Genomic DNA, 16204 nt, shown 5'->3' with positions numbered 1-16204 from the left:
AAGATTGAAAAGCCGTACCTGTTGATTAACTTTAAACTGAGAACTTTCAAATAAGTCATGATTTATTTTCTTTTCCCATTAATAATGCACACAACAGGGTAACATGGTTGCTATGAAAATCTTCACTAAAAATCAAAACAATCAAATAGTACATGAAATGGCTTTAAACATCCCATTAGCAACAAGGATATCATACTGAACCAGCTCTCTTACCTGTGCCATTCTTCTCAAAATCTGATCAAACTCCTCATTGGATGGTTTCCCATTAACATGAGGATAGCCAGGCTGTACCGAGGTGTCAGGTTGGTTTACTTTACTACCATTCTGCTGAGCTAGCATGTATGATTCATTTAGAGGCGATGAAACCAAACCAGCGGCTGAGAGACCTGCTTGACAAAGGTCAAAGCTGGGAGGTTTGGAAGATGGCATGGTATTTACCTTTTTAAAAAAGAAAGGTTACAGAAATAACTGTTCTGCATTTCACACTAGAATATAATTCCTATTGGAGAATCTAACAAGCTGCTAACTCCAGCACAATGCTCCCAAAGGCAAAACAGTTAAAAACTGAACTATAGTTACAGAATCTAGAAGTGGCTACAGTGCATGAAGAGACCATGAACAGTGCACAAATACACAAATATTATTTCATTGTACTTAGAATAAAGAGAAAACTAAATGCACAAGAATAAAGAGAAACAAAAAGCACAATGTGATTACCCCTCCCAGACCTCCTCCCCCCCAGCCTATAACGTAGCAATCAGGAGAAATGTTTTGCATTTAAAAAATAGGAAAGTTTTGAAAATTAGAGTACAGGTCACCCAAAACTCCCATTCTATGTATTAATATAGTAAACACACTGAATTGGACTGTTGCAAAGTCCGAGTGGGGCACTATCATGACTGTGGGGCTTGATGCCAGTGAGGAAAGTGGGCAGAACAATACTGATCCACAAACTAGAGCTCCAGGTGAGAAAGGAACAGAGAGACCAGCTGGTGAGAAGAGAAGCTGGTGAATTGCCACCTACCAAAGGTGAGGAACCAGACTCAAAGAGAACTCAGGGGGACTAGTTACAGCTCTGGCAACAGTGCTTTCAATGTCTTCCCACCTGTTTAAGGGAAGGCTTATGGAATGGGTCTTTGGAAGAGCATGGAATAAGGAATGTGGTCTAGTGTGTGGAGTAAGGAAACTTGCCTGAGATTTTGCCCCACCCCACACCCCCGCTCCTGGGAGAGGCGACACCTTAGGCAAATTTCCTTACTCCACACACCTCTGTTTACCTAGCAGTAATTAGGAACACGATTATTAGTCGATTGGCAGATTGTTTTCCAGGGGTAATAATTCCTCAAAAACAATTTGGTCATTCAATCCACAAGTCTTTGTGGGACACTGCTGTGCACAATTGGCTGCCGTGTTTCACCCACAAAATACAGTTAATCTACTTTACAATATATTCTGTGAAGCACTTTGAGACGTCTCAACGACGTCAAATGCAAGAAAGATATAAAGAGTGTTCCCGTACACATGAACACCAAGTCTGACATCCCTTACTGTGGATGACCTCCACACAGGGTTGCCTTTGATTTGTTGCATTTGTGAAAATAAAGTTGATTTGCTTCTTCCCGATGACCGGTGAAGACTGCTGCTTCTCCAACAGCTCTATGTACGCTACAATATTTTTTAGGCAGCTGGACATCTAATACATGTGGATACTCATCACCTTGTTTAAAAGTATACAAATCTGACAAGGGTCCCACATACGTATGCTACCCATAAAACCATAAGATGTAGGATCAGGAGAAGGCCATTCAGTCCCTCGAGCCTGCCCCGCTATTTAATAAGATCATGGCTGATCTTCTAACCTAATTCCAGAAATGTTTCCTCAACTCAGTTCGAAAAGGCTGACCCTTATTCTTGAGACTATGACCCTGAGTTTTAGATTCTCCAACAGGGGAAACAGTCTCACGGCATCTACCCTGTCAAGACCCTTAAGAAACTTATAGGTTTCTATAAGATCACCTTTAATTCTTCTATATTCTAGAGAATATAGGCCTAGTCTACTCAACCTATTCTCATAGGTCAGTCCCCTCATCCCAGGAACCAATCTAGTGAATCTACACTGCACCCTCTCTAAGGCGAGTATGTCCTTTCTTAAATAAGGAGACCAAAACTGTACACAATATTCTAGGTGTGGTCTCAACAAGGCCTTATACAATTGCAGCAAGACTTCCCTACTCTTGTACTCAAACCCTTTTGCAACGAACGCCAACATGGCATTAGCCTTCCTAATTGCTTGCTGTACCTGCATACTAACTTTTTGCGACTGGTGTACAAGTTCACCCAAATCCCTCTGAACACTAACATTACCTCGTCTCTTCCCCTCTAGAACATAATCCGCTTTTCTATTTTTACTATTCACACGTGGAAATTTTCCTGTGTCTGAAATGGAATGTGTACTCCTTTGCTGGAGGGACACACCCTGTTAACCTAATTCTGGAGAATATTGAGCGCATGTTGCTGAGAGCCAAGTCACTCCAGAGTGCGATTTGAGGATTTGCTGGAGTTTACCCAGGTAAAACCGCAAAATTTGCCATGGAGAGCACTGACTGGCAAGCTTCACGCTGCTTGTCCAGCAAGGAGCTCCCTACCCATTTGGACTTTGGCTTGCAGGAACCAATTGGGAAAAATCAAAATAGCAAAATAGTTTTTTTTAGTAAAACAGTATGAGAATGATAGCATGGATATGTACAAAGATCCTATTCTCAAAAGGAAGAATAAGGGAATTGGAGGTTAACTTAATTTGAAGAATAATGACTTCCACATCCAAGGTGAATTTGTATACCTTTCTTACTCTTCATTCAATATGCTCCACCTCCACCACTCCATCTCCAAACCAGCTGAATAGGAACAAATAATCAAATTCTTGTAAAAATTATTAAATAAAGTAGACAAGACCTAATTCTGGGACAAACAACTTGTCAGAAATGTCAGTCTTGCAACAGGGAATCTTAGCAGCTTGTTTTCCTGTTATACGCTTTGTTAGACTGGCCTTGGCAGATTTGGCACAAATTAAAATAGGGGACCTAGGCCTCCATTGCAGTAAAAATGATGTGTCTTCACATATACACTTGAGAAACTTAATCAATAGTTTTAAAAATTGCACCCTTGTAAAACAAATAGTTGAAAAACAAATACAATAAACTCTGGATAACTCGTCACTCCAAGGGAAAAAAAAGCTCAGTGACAAGTTATCCAGACTGGGTTCTTTAACGGCCACCTGAAGAAGTAGATATAATCTTGGTTTAATGCACAATGTAATATCACCCCAGCACTGTATTGCATGGTCAGTCTAGAGACGTTAGGTGCTGTACAAAGTAGGAGAAAAAACAAAACAGATGTACTGTAAAAAATGTGCACATTTGGTTACCCTCAATAAACATCAGAAGCTTAGATCACTAATTGCTGCCATGCAGATTTACAAGCAATTACATCTGCTCCATTTCACACAATCTGGGTTGTTTTGTTTTACTTTTTCAGGTTTGTTACCATAGCAATTGACGAAGTGAATCATTTTTCAGTGCCGCAATAATATGACTCAAAATGGTTCAATAATCATGAACAAGCTGTCAATTTACTTACTCATAGACATAATAGGAGTGATGGCAAACCCACGGTCCACTTGTTGTCAAAAAGGAACCCGCCGAACATTTGCACTAGTCTAGGTATGAACGTGTTCAATCAATCGTGTATTGCCAGTTTTTTTTGATTGAATATTTTATGGTATAAATCAAGAAATATTCAATCAAGAAAATTTATTCGGCTGACCAAAACGACAACAAACAGCATTTAGTTTGTCACTCTTTGGAATGTGGCTTATCTCAACAGCCTAGACATAGGTTAAAACAAATTCCATTAGATTAAAAAATAATTCCTTGTTGCCTTGGCTGAAAGCAGCGACTGCTACATCATTGGCCTCTCGGTTATTTAGCCTTCACCCCAGCGTCGGGTCTGAAATGCTGTACACTGTCCAGCGCCTTGGGATGTCCTCCTGACGTGAAAGGCGCTATACAAATGTAATCTTGTTGCTGTTCACATGTCAAAAAGTAACTATTTTGAGTACTAGCAGCTTCTTAAGCACGTAACAAAAGTTAGTTTCACATTTTTGCATTACGCACAAGCCAACTAAAACAAATGAGCTGCCACTTATTTGAGAGGAAACAAAACTGACAAACAGACATTCGCTTTTACCCTATAAACAATTATGCAAATCTGGGGCCACAAAACCTGAAACTATTTTCAGACTTAACCTCAACAATAAGCAATGTAACCCGTGTGCAGTTTCTTTTTAACCATGAAAAACTCTCTTTTGTACCATTAAACAGACTTGTAATACTAAATCTGAAAAGTAATCAACCATCCCTATCGTTATCCATTAAAATATCATCATGCTGTGTGTGTGTGTATGTGTGGGTGTGTGTGCACACGTGCGCTGCGTTTGGGAGTAAGGCAGAGTATTCAGTTTTCAAGAAAAGCACACTGTAAGTTTTTTTTAAATGTACAAAGACATAAGGAAACAAATGCGCCCCCATATAGAGGATATATCTAACTATGATTAGTCATGTACTGTACTTAATTCTGCATGTTCCTTATCGAGACTTACCTAATTTTTTAAAAAATCTGGGTATCAATTTTTTNCAACTACAAAAATGTCTAATGTCAAGATTCCTGGGCAGTGCAAAGGTAACAACTTTTCCTGTGCATTGCATAGTGTGCAGGAAGCAAGGCCCATGGTGACCTATGAACATTTTCATACCTCAAAACAAGATTTAGATAAAGATGTCATCCTGGCTAAATTGATAGCACTCTCACCTCTGAGTCATAGATTTGTGGATTCAACTCACATAGGGAATTTGAACTCATAGTCTAGACCGACACTCCAGGGTAGTCCTAGGGGTGTATGCTGCATTGTTTGAAGTGTCATCTCTCAGGGAGTATTTTCAGTCTGAGACTATAAGCCCATAAAAAAATTAAAGAAAAAAAAAAGAACAGACTGAACAAAATTGTGAAAGGCCATGCCTTTATTCTGCCTTGGAGTTTTAGCTGTAGGCTTGGATTTTTTAAAAAAATCTTTCTACTTCCCCCTCCTGTTGTAAATTGTGGTTTGGTATTCGTTCTTGTGTGCATGGCTGATTGGCACACTAGCAGGAGCAGACCAGTCACTCACTGGAAGCAGGGATTCTTCTCACTCAACCCCTGCTAACCCTGCAAGCTGAAGCCCTAACTAGTAAGGTCGTCTTTGTTGAACGGTGCTTTCAATGGCAAGCTAAGCGGTTTTAGCTGGTTAAATGCCAGCAGTAAATCAATGCACAATGTGGCATCCCGAAGCCAATCTAGTCTCCAGAATTAGAAAAGTAGGGTGAGTACATCCAAGCGTGCATTCCATTCCAAACATGGGAAAATCTTCATGAGTAGGCGGCATACATATGTGAAACTTGTCTGCTTTGGGCACTCTTTAGCATGGCGATGGGTTTCCGCATGTGCCAGAAAAAAAATCTTTCACTGCAATGTGGGATTTAAAATTTTTTTTAACCTTAAATATAATCAGTAATTATATGAGCTAATAAAAAACAGAAAAAAACAAAAGAACATCAAGAGGAAAGGAGCAGAATCCCAACGCCAGTGGATCAAATTTAAGATCCACATTCTTTCCACCAAACATCTATTACTGGAAAAGTTAAAAAAAGTATCATAGAATCAGGGAATTGTACAGCACAAAAAGAGGCCATTCGGCCCATCGAGTTTGTGCCGGCTCTTTGAATAGAGCAATTAATGTCAATCCCACTTCCCAGCCCTTTCCCCATAACCCTGCAAACCCGTCCTCCTCAAATACCCATCCACCACATTTTTAAAAGTAGTTATCGAATCGGCCTCGACCACCCTTTCAGGCAATGCGTTCCAGCCTATCAACTATCCAAAATATCAATGTTATTAAAATATTTCAGATTGTTGTACTCCAAGTATTCCTAATATGGGCTACCAAACAAGATTGTAAAAGATAGGAAAAAAATTAGAAAAAAATTGTTTCATAAAATACATTTTACAAAATATAGTAACTTGGTAAATACAAATCAATGTGAGAGGTTTTGACAACAATGGTTAAAATATTTCACGTTACAATATAATTTGTATCCATCATTCCAGGCAGAGGTATTCTCTACTGTTACGTTTATGTGCAGTGCATAGGACAAAATGTTTCCCATACTGATGCATCTTTACTGTTGTAAGGAATCACGTAAAAACTTTGTCTCTCCTTTTCCAGGAAAGATTATACTACAACTGGTTAATATTGAAACTTATTATTGGTTTGAGAACTGGTTTGATGCTGCTTAAATTAAGCGAGGAATTTGAAGTTTGAATTCTGTGCAAATCAAGGCTGAAGTCACAAAACTATGGCTATCTCCTGGAGAAGTTCCAGTTCTACAGGGAAGGTTTACATATGGTGACCTTATGTAAACAAACCGTGGCCTTTCAGCTATACTAAAGCTATAGAAAGTGATAATGGGGTTGCTTATCGGAATCTTTTCAGTAATTGAATAATGATCACCAAGAATCACTAAAATCCATGGAAACATACTAACAAGTTAATTGCTAAGAAGAGATAAAAGAGAAAAAAATCAGTGAAAAACAGAGGAGGGGTGGAAAGTCATGATTTTTCAAAATAAGAGTTTTTGAATCCCAACTAACTGCACACATCATTTTGGTGATGGCCAGAGTAAAGCAATTTATCTTGAGCAGAATACAATAAGTAATTTTGATTGAATTAAAAAAAAATAAACCTTACCACTGAACAATACTTGGAAGTTTATTTATTAACAAGTATATTTTTGATGTCACTGAAATAACCACTCTCGTTAGACCATTGAAAATCACACAATACAAACATTGAAACAATTTGTATGTGAAAAATCTTTATGCTTCCATAATTCATAAAACAAGGCCAAATGCATCTTAGCGAGGTTTTGTTACCTTGATATTTTAGGACATCTCATGACTCTTACCTGATCTTTCAATTGTTGAACAGAGCTCTGCAGGTTCAGGATCTGATTGAAGAGTGGGCTCTGTAGCACAGATCTCAATAAATTGAGCTTCTCTTCATTCACCACATCCCCTCGCTCTCGTAGTTTGGCTTGCAAACGCTCCAGAGCCTGTAAGGCTCGTGGAGTATCTGTAAGCAAAATTTATTTAATGCAATTTAAATTTTAGAAAAGGAGCACATAAAAGAAGAATTTCACCTCACAAGATCAGTCAGGATAAAGAAGGCCCTTCGGTCCATTTGATATCATCCATCCAAAACACTCACCCTACCATTCCCCAATTACTGCATCAAGGTGCTTTTTAAAATCAGACTAGTGCCCTGGCCTCTACTATCCTTCCTGTTCCAGTCATTGAATAACCTCTAAGTCAAGAAAAACTTCCTGTTATTTGTCCTGAAATTACCTTTACAATTCTAAACCTATATCTCTTGTTCTACTGTCACGATACATTCTAAAGTAATGATCTGGGTTTATGTTTCAATCCCATTTAAAATAGCATATACCTCCATGAGGTCCCCTCTGAGTCACCTTCCTTTCCCAAGTAACACTCTAGCATAGGCAATGGAGGCACACCTACAGTTAATTTATATTAACGTTCAGCATTACTCTCAAGTTATTGCCATTTTAGTAGGCCACCGGCGAAAAAGCCAATATGATCCATAGTAATGAATTCAAATTCTCTTCAGTCTCTCTCTAATAAAATGGTACTTCAATCTAAATTGTTCTATTTGCTTGTTTCATTCATCTGCTTGCTATATCTCTCTCAGGCTTCAATCCATTTTTCTGTCTTAGTTTCTACTGGCTATCATTGATTTACTAGTTTTCCTCCATAAAATAAAAATGCACAGCAATGATCCGCAAACAGCCAAGAAGTGAATGGCCAATTTATCTGGAGCACTTTTGGACAGGACACTTAAGAGAAATTCCCTTCGCTCTTCAAATAGTGCCCTGGCATTTTTAACATCTACCTGACCTGGTGTTGAAAATTAGTTTAATGTCTTATATCCAATGGGCAGCACCTTCAACAATGCAGTGCCCATCCAGCACTGTATTGGAGTGACAGCTTAGATCAGGGTGGTCCAACCTTTTGGCTGCCACAGGCCGGATTCCCTATTTGAGAAAGATCCACGGGCCACAGAAGAAATGTAACATCATTTGCACAAGGACATCTTAAAGCACTCTCAAAGCAAGCTGGTATTTGCTCTGCATAGGGAATGGCCAGGTCGGGAGGTCGCTGAGGCAGGGTGGTGGGGGAGCTGGAATGAAGGACGTAGAGAAGTTTTTTGGGAAAGAGGGGGTTTTCTGTGAAGAAACTGCACGGCAGCTCAGTCGGTATCTATCCGGTCACTTCACGGACCTCTAGCACACACTTGTAGTTCAATTTATAACAATAAATTGAACTGATACTGACCACATTTATTTCTCTTAAATTGTTCAAAGTCAGTTTAGAAGAATCTTTCACGTTATTAAATATATCTGGATTTTAATCCAAGTCTAAGAGTTAAGGAGCAAATGTCTCATCCATAGCAACAAACAGTTATCCAATAAACAATTTTAAATACATTAAACTTATACTGCCCCCCCCCCCACCCATTTAAAATTAAGCAAAAAAAAACCTAGAAGCAACTAATTCTTAAAAAGGACATTAATCCTAAACCTATCATCTGAAGTGAATGTGAAGTGCATATGGTAAACCATTCTAAACACACCTCTCAAAATGCTTTAGAGGCCCCAATAATAGCTGGCTTGATCTTAAAGAGGTCAATTCAACTGTGCTCCAAACACAGTTGGAGCTCAGCTGTGCTCCAAACTGAAATTGATTTCCACTCACAGTACATCTGATCCATTACCAGATTTAAACGATTCAAGCAGTATCAGAGCCAGTTTAGTGAACAAAAATAATATACTTCGAAACAGATAATTACCAGATTCATTGTTGTATTAAAACTGCACACTGAACTTGTTTCTTACCTACACCTTCCAACATCTCGAGTGGTGAAATGAAATCAATCCTCTGGAACCAAAATCCTATTAAATTTGTCCTGAAAAAAAATACACAATTTTATATAAAATCCAGAAAACATATATCAAAAAATTCACATTTTGTTTTGTCTGCATCTGGTTGGACTCATCAACTTAGTCACATTTAACATACATCATTTATAGTCAGCAGTCAATCGCTTAGTCAGTAAGTAGCCATGAGGATTAGATGTCACTACTAATTCTAAACCCTACCTCTCCCACACACACAGGTCAGAAGATGTTCTCTGCTACAAAATGGATCCTTTCTCAACTTCATTTTATTAAGAAACTTCAAAGGCATTTAAAACTCTAGATTTGTGGCTCACTGCAGCATAAATATTTTTTTCAAAGTATATACAGTTCCATGAAATACAAATGCTCTTTGAAATGAAGGTTCAGCTTTCCAAAAAGCAACAAATATGGTCTTTACACAAGTAGGTTCATTTTAGTTAATAATAATAATCCTTGCATTCGATATAGTGCCTTATCATGTCTTTTGAGATGTCTCAAAGCGCTTCGCAGAATATACTGTAAAGTGGATTGACTAAATATTTTGTGGGAGAAACGCGGCAGTCAACTGCGTACAGTAATGTCTCACAAACAGTTCTGGATTGAGTGACTGAATTATTACTATTTTTTAAATTTATTTTTGTTGGGAAGGGATTACTCCCAAAAACGTGATCTGCCAATAGAACAACCAGGTTCCTACTTACTGCTAGGCAAACAAAGGCGTGTGGAGTAAAGCAAGCTTGCCAAAAATTTCGCCCTCATGGCTATTTAACTGGGAATCGAACCCAGGTCCTCTTGCTTGCGATTGACTTATTGAATAACAAGTACAAAACAATGCATCTTCCTGGTTGAAGTCACCAATTATATTCTCCCCATCTCCAACCAGTCTCTCTGCCTCCTCAATCTCTGCTGCTTTCGACACCTTTGACCATCCTATCCTTCTCTACTACCTCTCCTCCCTCCTCCACCTTCATGGTTCTGTCCCATCTTGGTTTCACTCTTACCCATCTCAGCAATTCCACTTTGTCTCTTCAAACGGCTTCTCTCCCATCCTTGAGTCACATGCAGGGGTCCTCTGAGCCCCATCATCGACCGTCTCCTCTTCACTATCTATATGTTCCCACTGCACGCGTGGGGTTCACCTCCACTTGTACGCAGCTGACCACCAGCTCTACCTCTGTGCTTCCACCCTTAATTCCAGGAGCACTGTTTTTCTGACTGATTGTCTGTCAGTCCTAGATAAACTCTAACTATCTTAAGTTGAATATCGATAAGACAGAGGCTCTTCTGCTTGGCTCCCATCAGCACATTCTCACCTCAGGTACTAACACCAATCTACATGGATGCACGCTCTATCTAGCAGAGCCAGTGCAGAACTTTGGTGTCTTGTCTGACTCCCCAACTCTTTCAAACCCCATATTCCTGCTGCAACTCCATCTGCTTTCCCCCACCTCCAAAATATTGTCCACCTCTGCCATTGCCTCCCCCTTGGGCCGCCAAGACTCTGACCTATGCGTTTATCATGTCCAGGCTTTATTACATGAACAGACTGTTTGCTGGCTTACCCAGCTCTTCCTACAAGCTGCATATTGACCAGAATTCTGCAGGCCATGGTCCTCTCTCACATTAGACTCTGCGTGCCCTCAACCCCACCCTTATTTGGCTTCATTAGCTCCCCTCCCTAAGCATATTGGGTTTGAGATCCTTGGTTTCACCTTTAAATCCCTCCATAGTCTCACCCCATCACTACCTCTGCGACCTCCTTCAAATGTACTGACCCAGACGCTTCCTTTGCTCAGCAAGCAATGGCCTGCTTCATATCCCATACCTTATCCAACCCACTATTGGTGGGCAGGCTTTCAGCCATTATGCCGCTGCTCTCTGTAACTCTATCCAGGTTCCACTCTTGACTCACTCTCTCCCATCTTTCAAGGCACATTTCAAAATGTACTTATTTGACCGTGCTTTCAGTCATCTTTCACCTCCCTTGGCTCCCACCACCAGTTCGGGTGTCCAACCAACACTATAAATTATTTTCTCCCAACATGAAAGGTATGATATAAATGCAAATTGTAAAATCCCATCAACAGGACAAATGAGTGATCTTTAGTTGATTTCCACCAATGTTCTCTGAAATTGAAGGCTGGAATGGCTCTCAGGAATTCTTCTTCTAAAACATCCAGCTTGTCACAGTAGCAATGCTGAACCATGAACATTATCTGACGGATCATGAGCACCGACATTTTGTGCCACCACACCACCAATTTTTGAAATTAATATTGATTCACATTATTAACATCCAATGCTGCACAGTGATATGGGGACATATCTGTATTTCTACATGCCAAGTTTCTTATAGTAAAATAAGACTCTTCATTCCAAAATTTCCAACAAAAATCTGCCTTGCAAGGAGAATGTCCTTCAAGGAAAAGTTAATTGCTTTGTTTTTAAAACAAATTCCCACCATAAGCTACAATGCCAGTTTCTTCTGGCGTCCTAGTCAACAATTTCATTATTTTGGTATTTTAAAATATTGTTTAGTCAGCCAGATATCTGACGCATTTAGAAACCCATCAGAATGCTTAAAAATGCCCAAACCAGACTCACGAGTTCCAGAAATGCATGCCACCTACATGTGGATTTTTTTTTGTGCCTGAAATGGTATGTGCGCCCTCTCCCGAAGGAGTATTAGGCACAAGCTGTCAAGACCTAAGGGTTAGGGACTCCAGTAAGTTGTGGGTACTTCTGAAGTTTAACCAGGTAAAACCACATAGCTTGCCACCGAGGCCACTGTCAGGCAAGCTTAGACTGATTGTCCAGCAAGACCACCCTCCCAGTTCGGGCACTGTCTTGCACAGTAAGCCAGATGGGGGGAAGAAGCCGAGGGGGAAGAATACCTTGCCTCATTGACTTGTCTGCCGCTCCAAGTCCTACTGATGAGCCAAACTGTCTTGTCTGTTACCAGCAATGTCTTGGGAGTATTGTGTACCCATCCGGCTCAGGTACCACTACTGAGACCACCAGAGATTGATTCAATTTCATCATTCCCTTGAATCCAGCTCAGCCCCAAGACCAGCTTAGGTCCCCATCAGAGGATAGTAGAATATATTAGTACTCCAGTCCTAGGTGTCTAAGGTTCTGCTTTCTTTCTTCATCTTGTTCTATACTTAGCCCTTTGATATACAAATGACCTGAAAGTACTGGGAATAAATTGTCTTGATACAGACAAAGAGGTGTATGTCTGCTGAGTAAACAAAACTGCAAAATGTATCATATCTTTCCATCTGATAATTATACAACTTCATGCCGCTCATCCGACTATCAGTGGGCAAACTTCCAGCCACTTTGCCCCTTCCCTGTGGAATTATTTTTCAATATCCTACTGCCTCATGCATTTTTTTCTAATCTTGCCTAAACTCTTCGGGATAGGTAAACAGAGTTTGTTCCTCCAGGGAAAGGGCGCATTTGATACACGACCAACAGAGAGCATACATTTGTGGAACTCACAGTAGTATGGGTTGAAGACTGTTTAACATGGTGAGTTTGTGCATGTCAAATACCCAGATGATAAAAAGCTATTTTTATAAGGTCCACATATTCAAAAATTTAAGGAGACAGAAAATTAAATAATCAATTAATTATCTAGTTGTCAATCTTATTAAAGTGGGCACAATATAGCAGTTGATAGCCTTGTATAAAATGTGTTCTACCCAATGCTGCTGACAAAACTGAACTAATCTGAATAGGTTTGATAACTCAGCCCGATTCATGGAGAGGTTCTATAACTAAAACAAACCAGGAATATAGTCCACACTTACAACAGAAAAAANCCATAATCTGAATATCTAAACAAGTGTAACAAAAATATTAGGTGGACTTTATAAATACAAATGAGCTTCCAAAAAGATGTAGAAACCTATTTTACTAAGGTATATAAACTGACTGATGTAAACTAGCCATTCAATTTTTAACAATAATATTAAATATCCAACATTTATGGCAAACTCACCCTGTTGTTCAAACAAATGCATTTCATTTAGATTAAAGCTACTGAAGCAGAATCCTTAAAGTTAATACTGATTAACAGATTAATGAGTCTGACAAAGCCCTGAATAGCATCTTCGTTAATGTAGAAGAGGGAGTAGTTACCAGGTATGGAGGATATTCAGGACTAGTTTTTCTACAGAATTAACTTTTGAAGATTCCTTCGAAATGTAAATACATAACACAATACAGAAGATAAGTACCAGCAACCAACTGTTGGTTGCTACATTATCAAGCCTGCAGTAATTATATCAGTTATCAATCCTTCAATGTGAACATCACCATACATTAAGTACAAAGTGCATCCTGACAGTTAATACTATCCATTATATTTATCACTGGTTAAAAAGCAAACATAGTCAATTAAAACTGCCTTAATAAATTGCAGAATATTACTAAAAAGATACATGAGAAAGTTTACAAAACTATCGTCCTGGAGTTATTTTTGGGGGTCAGACGGATGTTGGATGCTAAAGAGTATCCAAATCAAACAGGATTAATATCCACATAAATTGGTAATTTGAAATTAAAAGCACAAGTGTTAACAATAAATTAAACATTTCAAATGTGTTAACCCTGCCAAAGATGTTGATGTTACGAGGGATGATGTCTGCCTGACTCAGTTGGTACTACACTAGTCTGAGTCAGAACATTGTGGATGCAAGATCCCAACAATTTATCTCTGGAATTTCCATGTGTAGGTGGGATGCATGGATACTCTTAAACATGGTGATAGGTTTCCACATGTGTCGGCACCCAGCTGAACTCACTCTAAGATGACAAGCCAATACAGTGCAGGGTAAGAGCTGCAATGTTGGAGGTGCCTTCCTTTTGATGAGATGTTAAACTGAGGTCCTGTCTACCTGACAGGAGTTCTGAGGAAGGGTCGTGGACCCGAAACATTGACTCACATTCCTTTCTCTACAGATGCTGCCTGACCTGCTGAGTTTTCACAGCTCTCTCTGTTTTTATTTCAGATTCCAGCATCTGCATTATTTTGTGTTTTGTTCCTGTCTGCCTGTTCAGGTAGACATTAAGGTCCCACAGCACTAACTGCTGTGGGCTCCAGCTGGGGATGGATGGGAGTGGGACCTCTGGTTGTGGGGAGGCTCTGTTCGGGGGACGAATGCTCTACCGAGGAGAGGGGCTGTTTCTGTGAGAGGAGGCTGGGTTTGGGGGTATGGGCTGGGTGTGTAGGGTGAGAGGGGCGACTGGGTGTGGGAGTGAGAGGGGGGCTGAGTGTGGGGATGAGAAGGGGGGTTGAGTGTGGGGGGGTGGGTGTGGGGGGGGGTGGGTGTGGGGAGGGGGCTGGGTGTGGGAGAGAGGGGGCTGGATGTGTGGGGGAGAGAGGGCTGGAGTGTGGGGGGAGAGGGGGCTGGGTGGGGGGAGAGGGGAGCTGCTTGTGGGGGGGAGATGGGGCTGGTGTGGGGGGGGGGAGATGGGGCTGGTGGGGGGGGGAGAGGGGGGCTGGGGATGATGGGGGGGAGATGGGCCTGGGGGGGGGGGGGGAGAGGGGGCCGGGGTGTGGGGGGGGAGAGGGGGCTGGTATGGGGGGGAGAGGGGGGGGGTGTGGGGGGGGGGGAGGGGGGCTGGTATGGGGGGGAGATGGGGCTGGTGTGGGGAGAGGGGGGGGTGTGGGGGGGGAGGGGTATGGGGGGGAGATGGTGGTGTGGGGGGGGGAGAGGGGGGCTGGGGATGATGTGGGGGGAGATGGGCCTGGGTGTGGGGGGGGGAGGGGGGTGTGGGGGGGGAGAGGGGGGCCTGGTGTGGGGGGGAGAGGGGGCCTGGGTGGGGGGGAGAGGGGGGTGGGTGTGGGGGGGGAGAGGGGGGCTGGGTGTGGGGGGGGAGAGGGGGGTGGTGTGGGGGGAGAGGGGCTGGGTGTGGGGGGGAGGGGGGGGGTGTGGGGGGAGAGGGGGGTGGGATGTGGGGGGAGAGGGGCCTGGGTGTGGGGGGGAGGGGGCTGGTGTGGGGGGGAGAGGGGGCTGGGTGTGGGGGGAGATGGGGGTGGTGTGGGGGGAGAGGGGGTGGGTGTGGGGGGGAGGGGGGGGTGTGGGGGGGAGAGGGGGCCTGGGTGTGGGGGGGGAGGGGGGTGGGTGGGGGGGGAGAGGGGGGCTGGGTGTGGGGGGGAGAGGGCCTGGTGGGGGGGGTGGGGTGTGTGGGGGGAGAGGGGGCTGGGTGTGGGGGGGGGGAGGGGGGGTGGGTGGGGGGGAGAGGGGGTGTGTGGGGGGAGAGGGGGGGGTGTGGGGGGGGAGGGGGGTGGTGTGGGGGGGAGGGGGGGGGTGGGTGGTGGGGGGGTGGGGGGGGAGAGGGGTGTGGTGTGGGGGAGAGGGGGGGGGGGGGGGGGGGGGGGGGTGTGGGGGGGAGGGGGGGTGGGTGTGGGGGGGAGGGGTGGGTGGGGGGGGAGTGGGGGTGTGTGGGGGGAAGGGGTGGGGTGGGGGGGAGAGCTGGGTGTGTGGGGGGAGAGGGGGGTGTGGGGGGGGGGGGAGAGGGGGTGGGTGTGGGGGTGGGGGTGGGGGGGGGAGGGGGTGTGGGTGTGGGGGGAGAGGGGGGGGTGGGGGGGGAGATGGGGCTGGTGTGGGGGGGAGGGTGTGGGGGGAGAGGGGGGGGGGGGGGGGGAGGGTGTGGGGGGGAGAGGGGGGGGTGGGTGTGGGGGTGGGAGGGTGGGGGGGAGAGGGGGCTGGTGTGGGGGGGGGAGGGTGTGGGCTGGGGTGAGGGCTACCCTGCTGGTCCCGGCTTCGCGCCGCTCCCCTCCCCCCGCGGTACCTGGAGCGCTGTCCTGTGCCCTCGTCACCGCCATTTGTCGGTCACTGCGGCGCCCGCACCTCCTCACAGCCCGGCCTGAGCACCGCACCGCGCCTGCGCACAACGCCCCCGGCCGCCACACTGCGCAGTGCGCGTGCGCGGGAATGCGGCTCCGGACTTTGCCGTAAAACAGTTACATTCCATCCCGGACCGTTACACTTAAACACTGACCGTTAGTGACATTCAAACCCCATTCAAACGTAAGGACCGTTACCCACGGAAACAAAATCCCCCCC

At 43.7% G+C, this 16204-nt stretch overlaps 1 protein-coding gene across 6 annotated transcripts in view; it reads right to left on the bottom strand.

Moving 5' to 3' along the window:
* LOC103177699 (multiple PDZ domain protein) overlaps nt 1-16033 on the bottom strand; it is a 107710-nt gene extending 91677 nt beyond the window's left edge. For all 6 annotated transcript variants that reach the window (XM_042332387.1, XM_042332397.1, XM_042332406.1 and 3 more), the window contains exons 1-4: nt 15930-16033; nt 9063-9133; nt 7056-7222; nt 214-438 (exon numbers count right to left, since the gene is read on the bottom strand). In XM_042332387.1, the coding sequence (XP_042188321.1) occupies nt 214-438; nt 7056-7222; nt 9063-9078 (408 nt within the window). In that variant the 5' untranslated portion in view covers nt 9079-9133; nt 15930-16033. The remainder of the gene's footprint in view (nt 1-213; nt 439-7055; nt 7223-9062; nt 9134-15929) is intronic.
* Between the last annotated feature and the right edge of the window lie 171 nt (nt 16034-16204).

The sequence above is a fragment of the Callorhinchus milii genome, unplaced genomic scaffold (genome assembly GCF_018977255.1).
Source record: "Callorhinchus milii isolate IMCB2004 unplaced genomic scaffold, IMCB_Cmil_1.0 Scaffold1, whole genome shotgun sequence".
NCBI lineage: Eukaryota > Metazoa > Chordata > Chondrichthyes > Chimaeriformes > Callorhinchidae > Callorhinchus > Callorhinchus milii.
The sequence above is the reverse complement of the archived record's forward strand: the minus strand, read 5'-3'. Positions and strand labels throughout refer to the sequence as shown.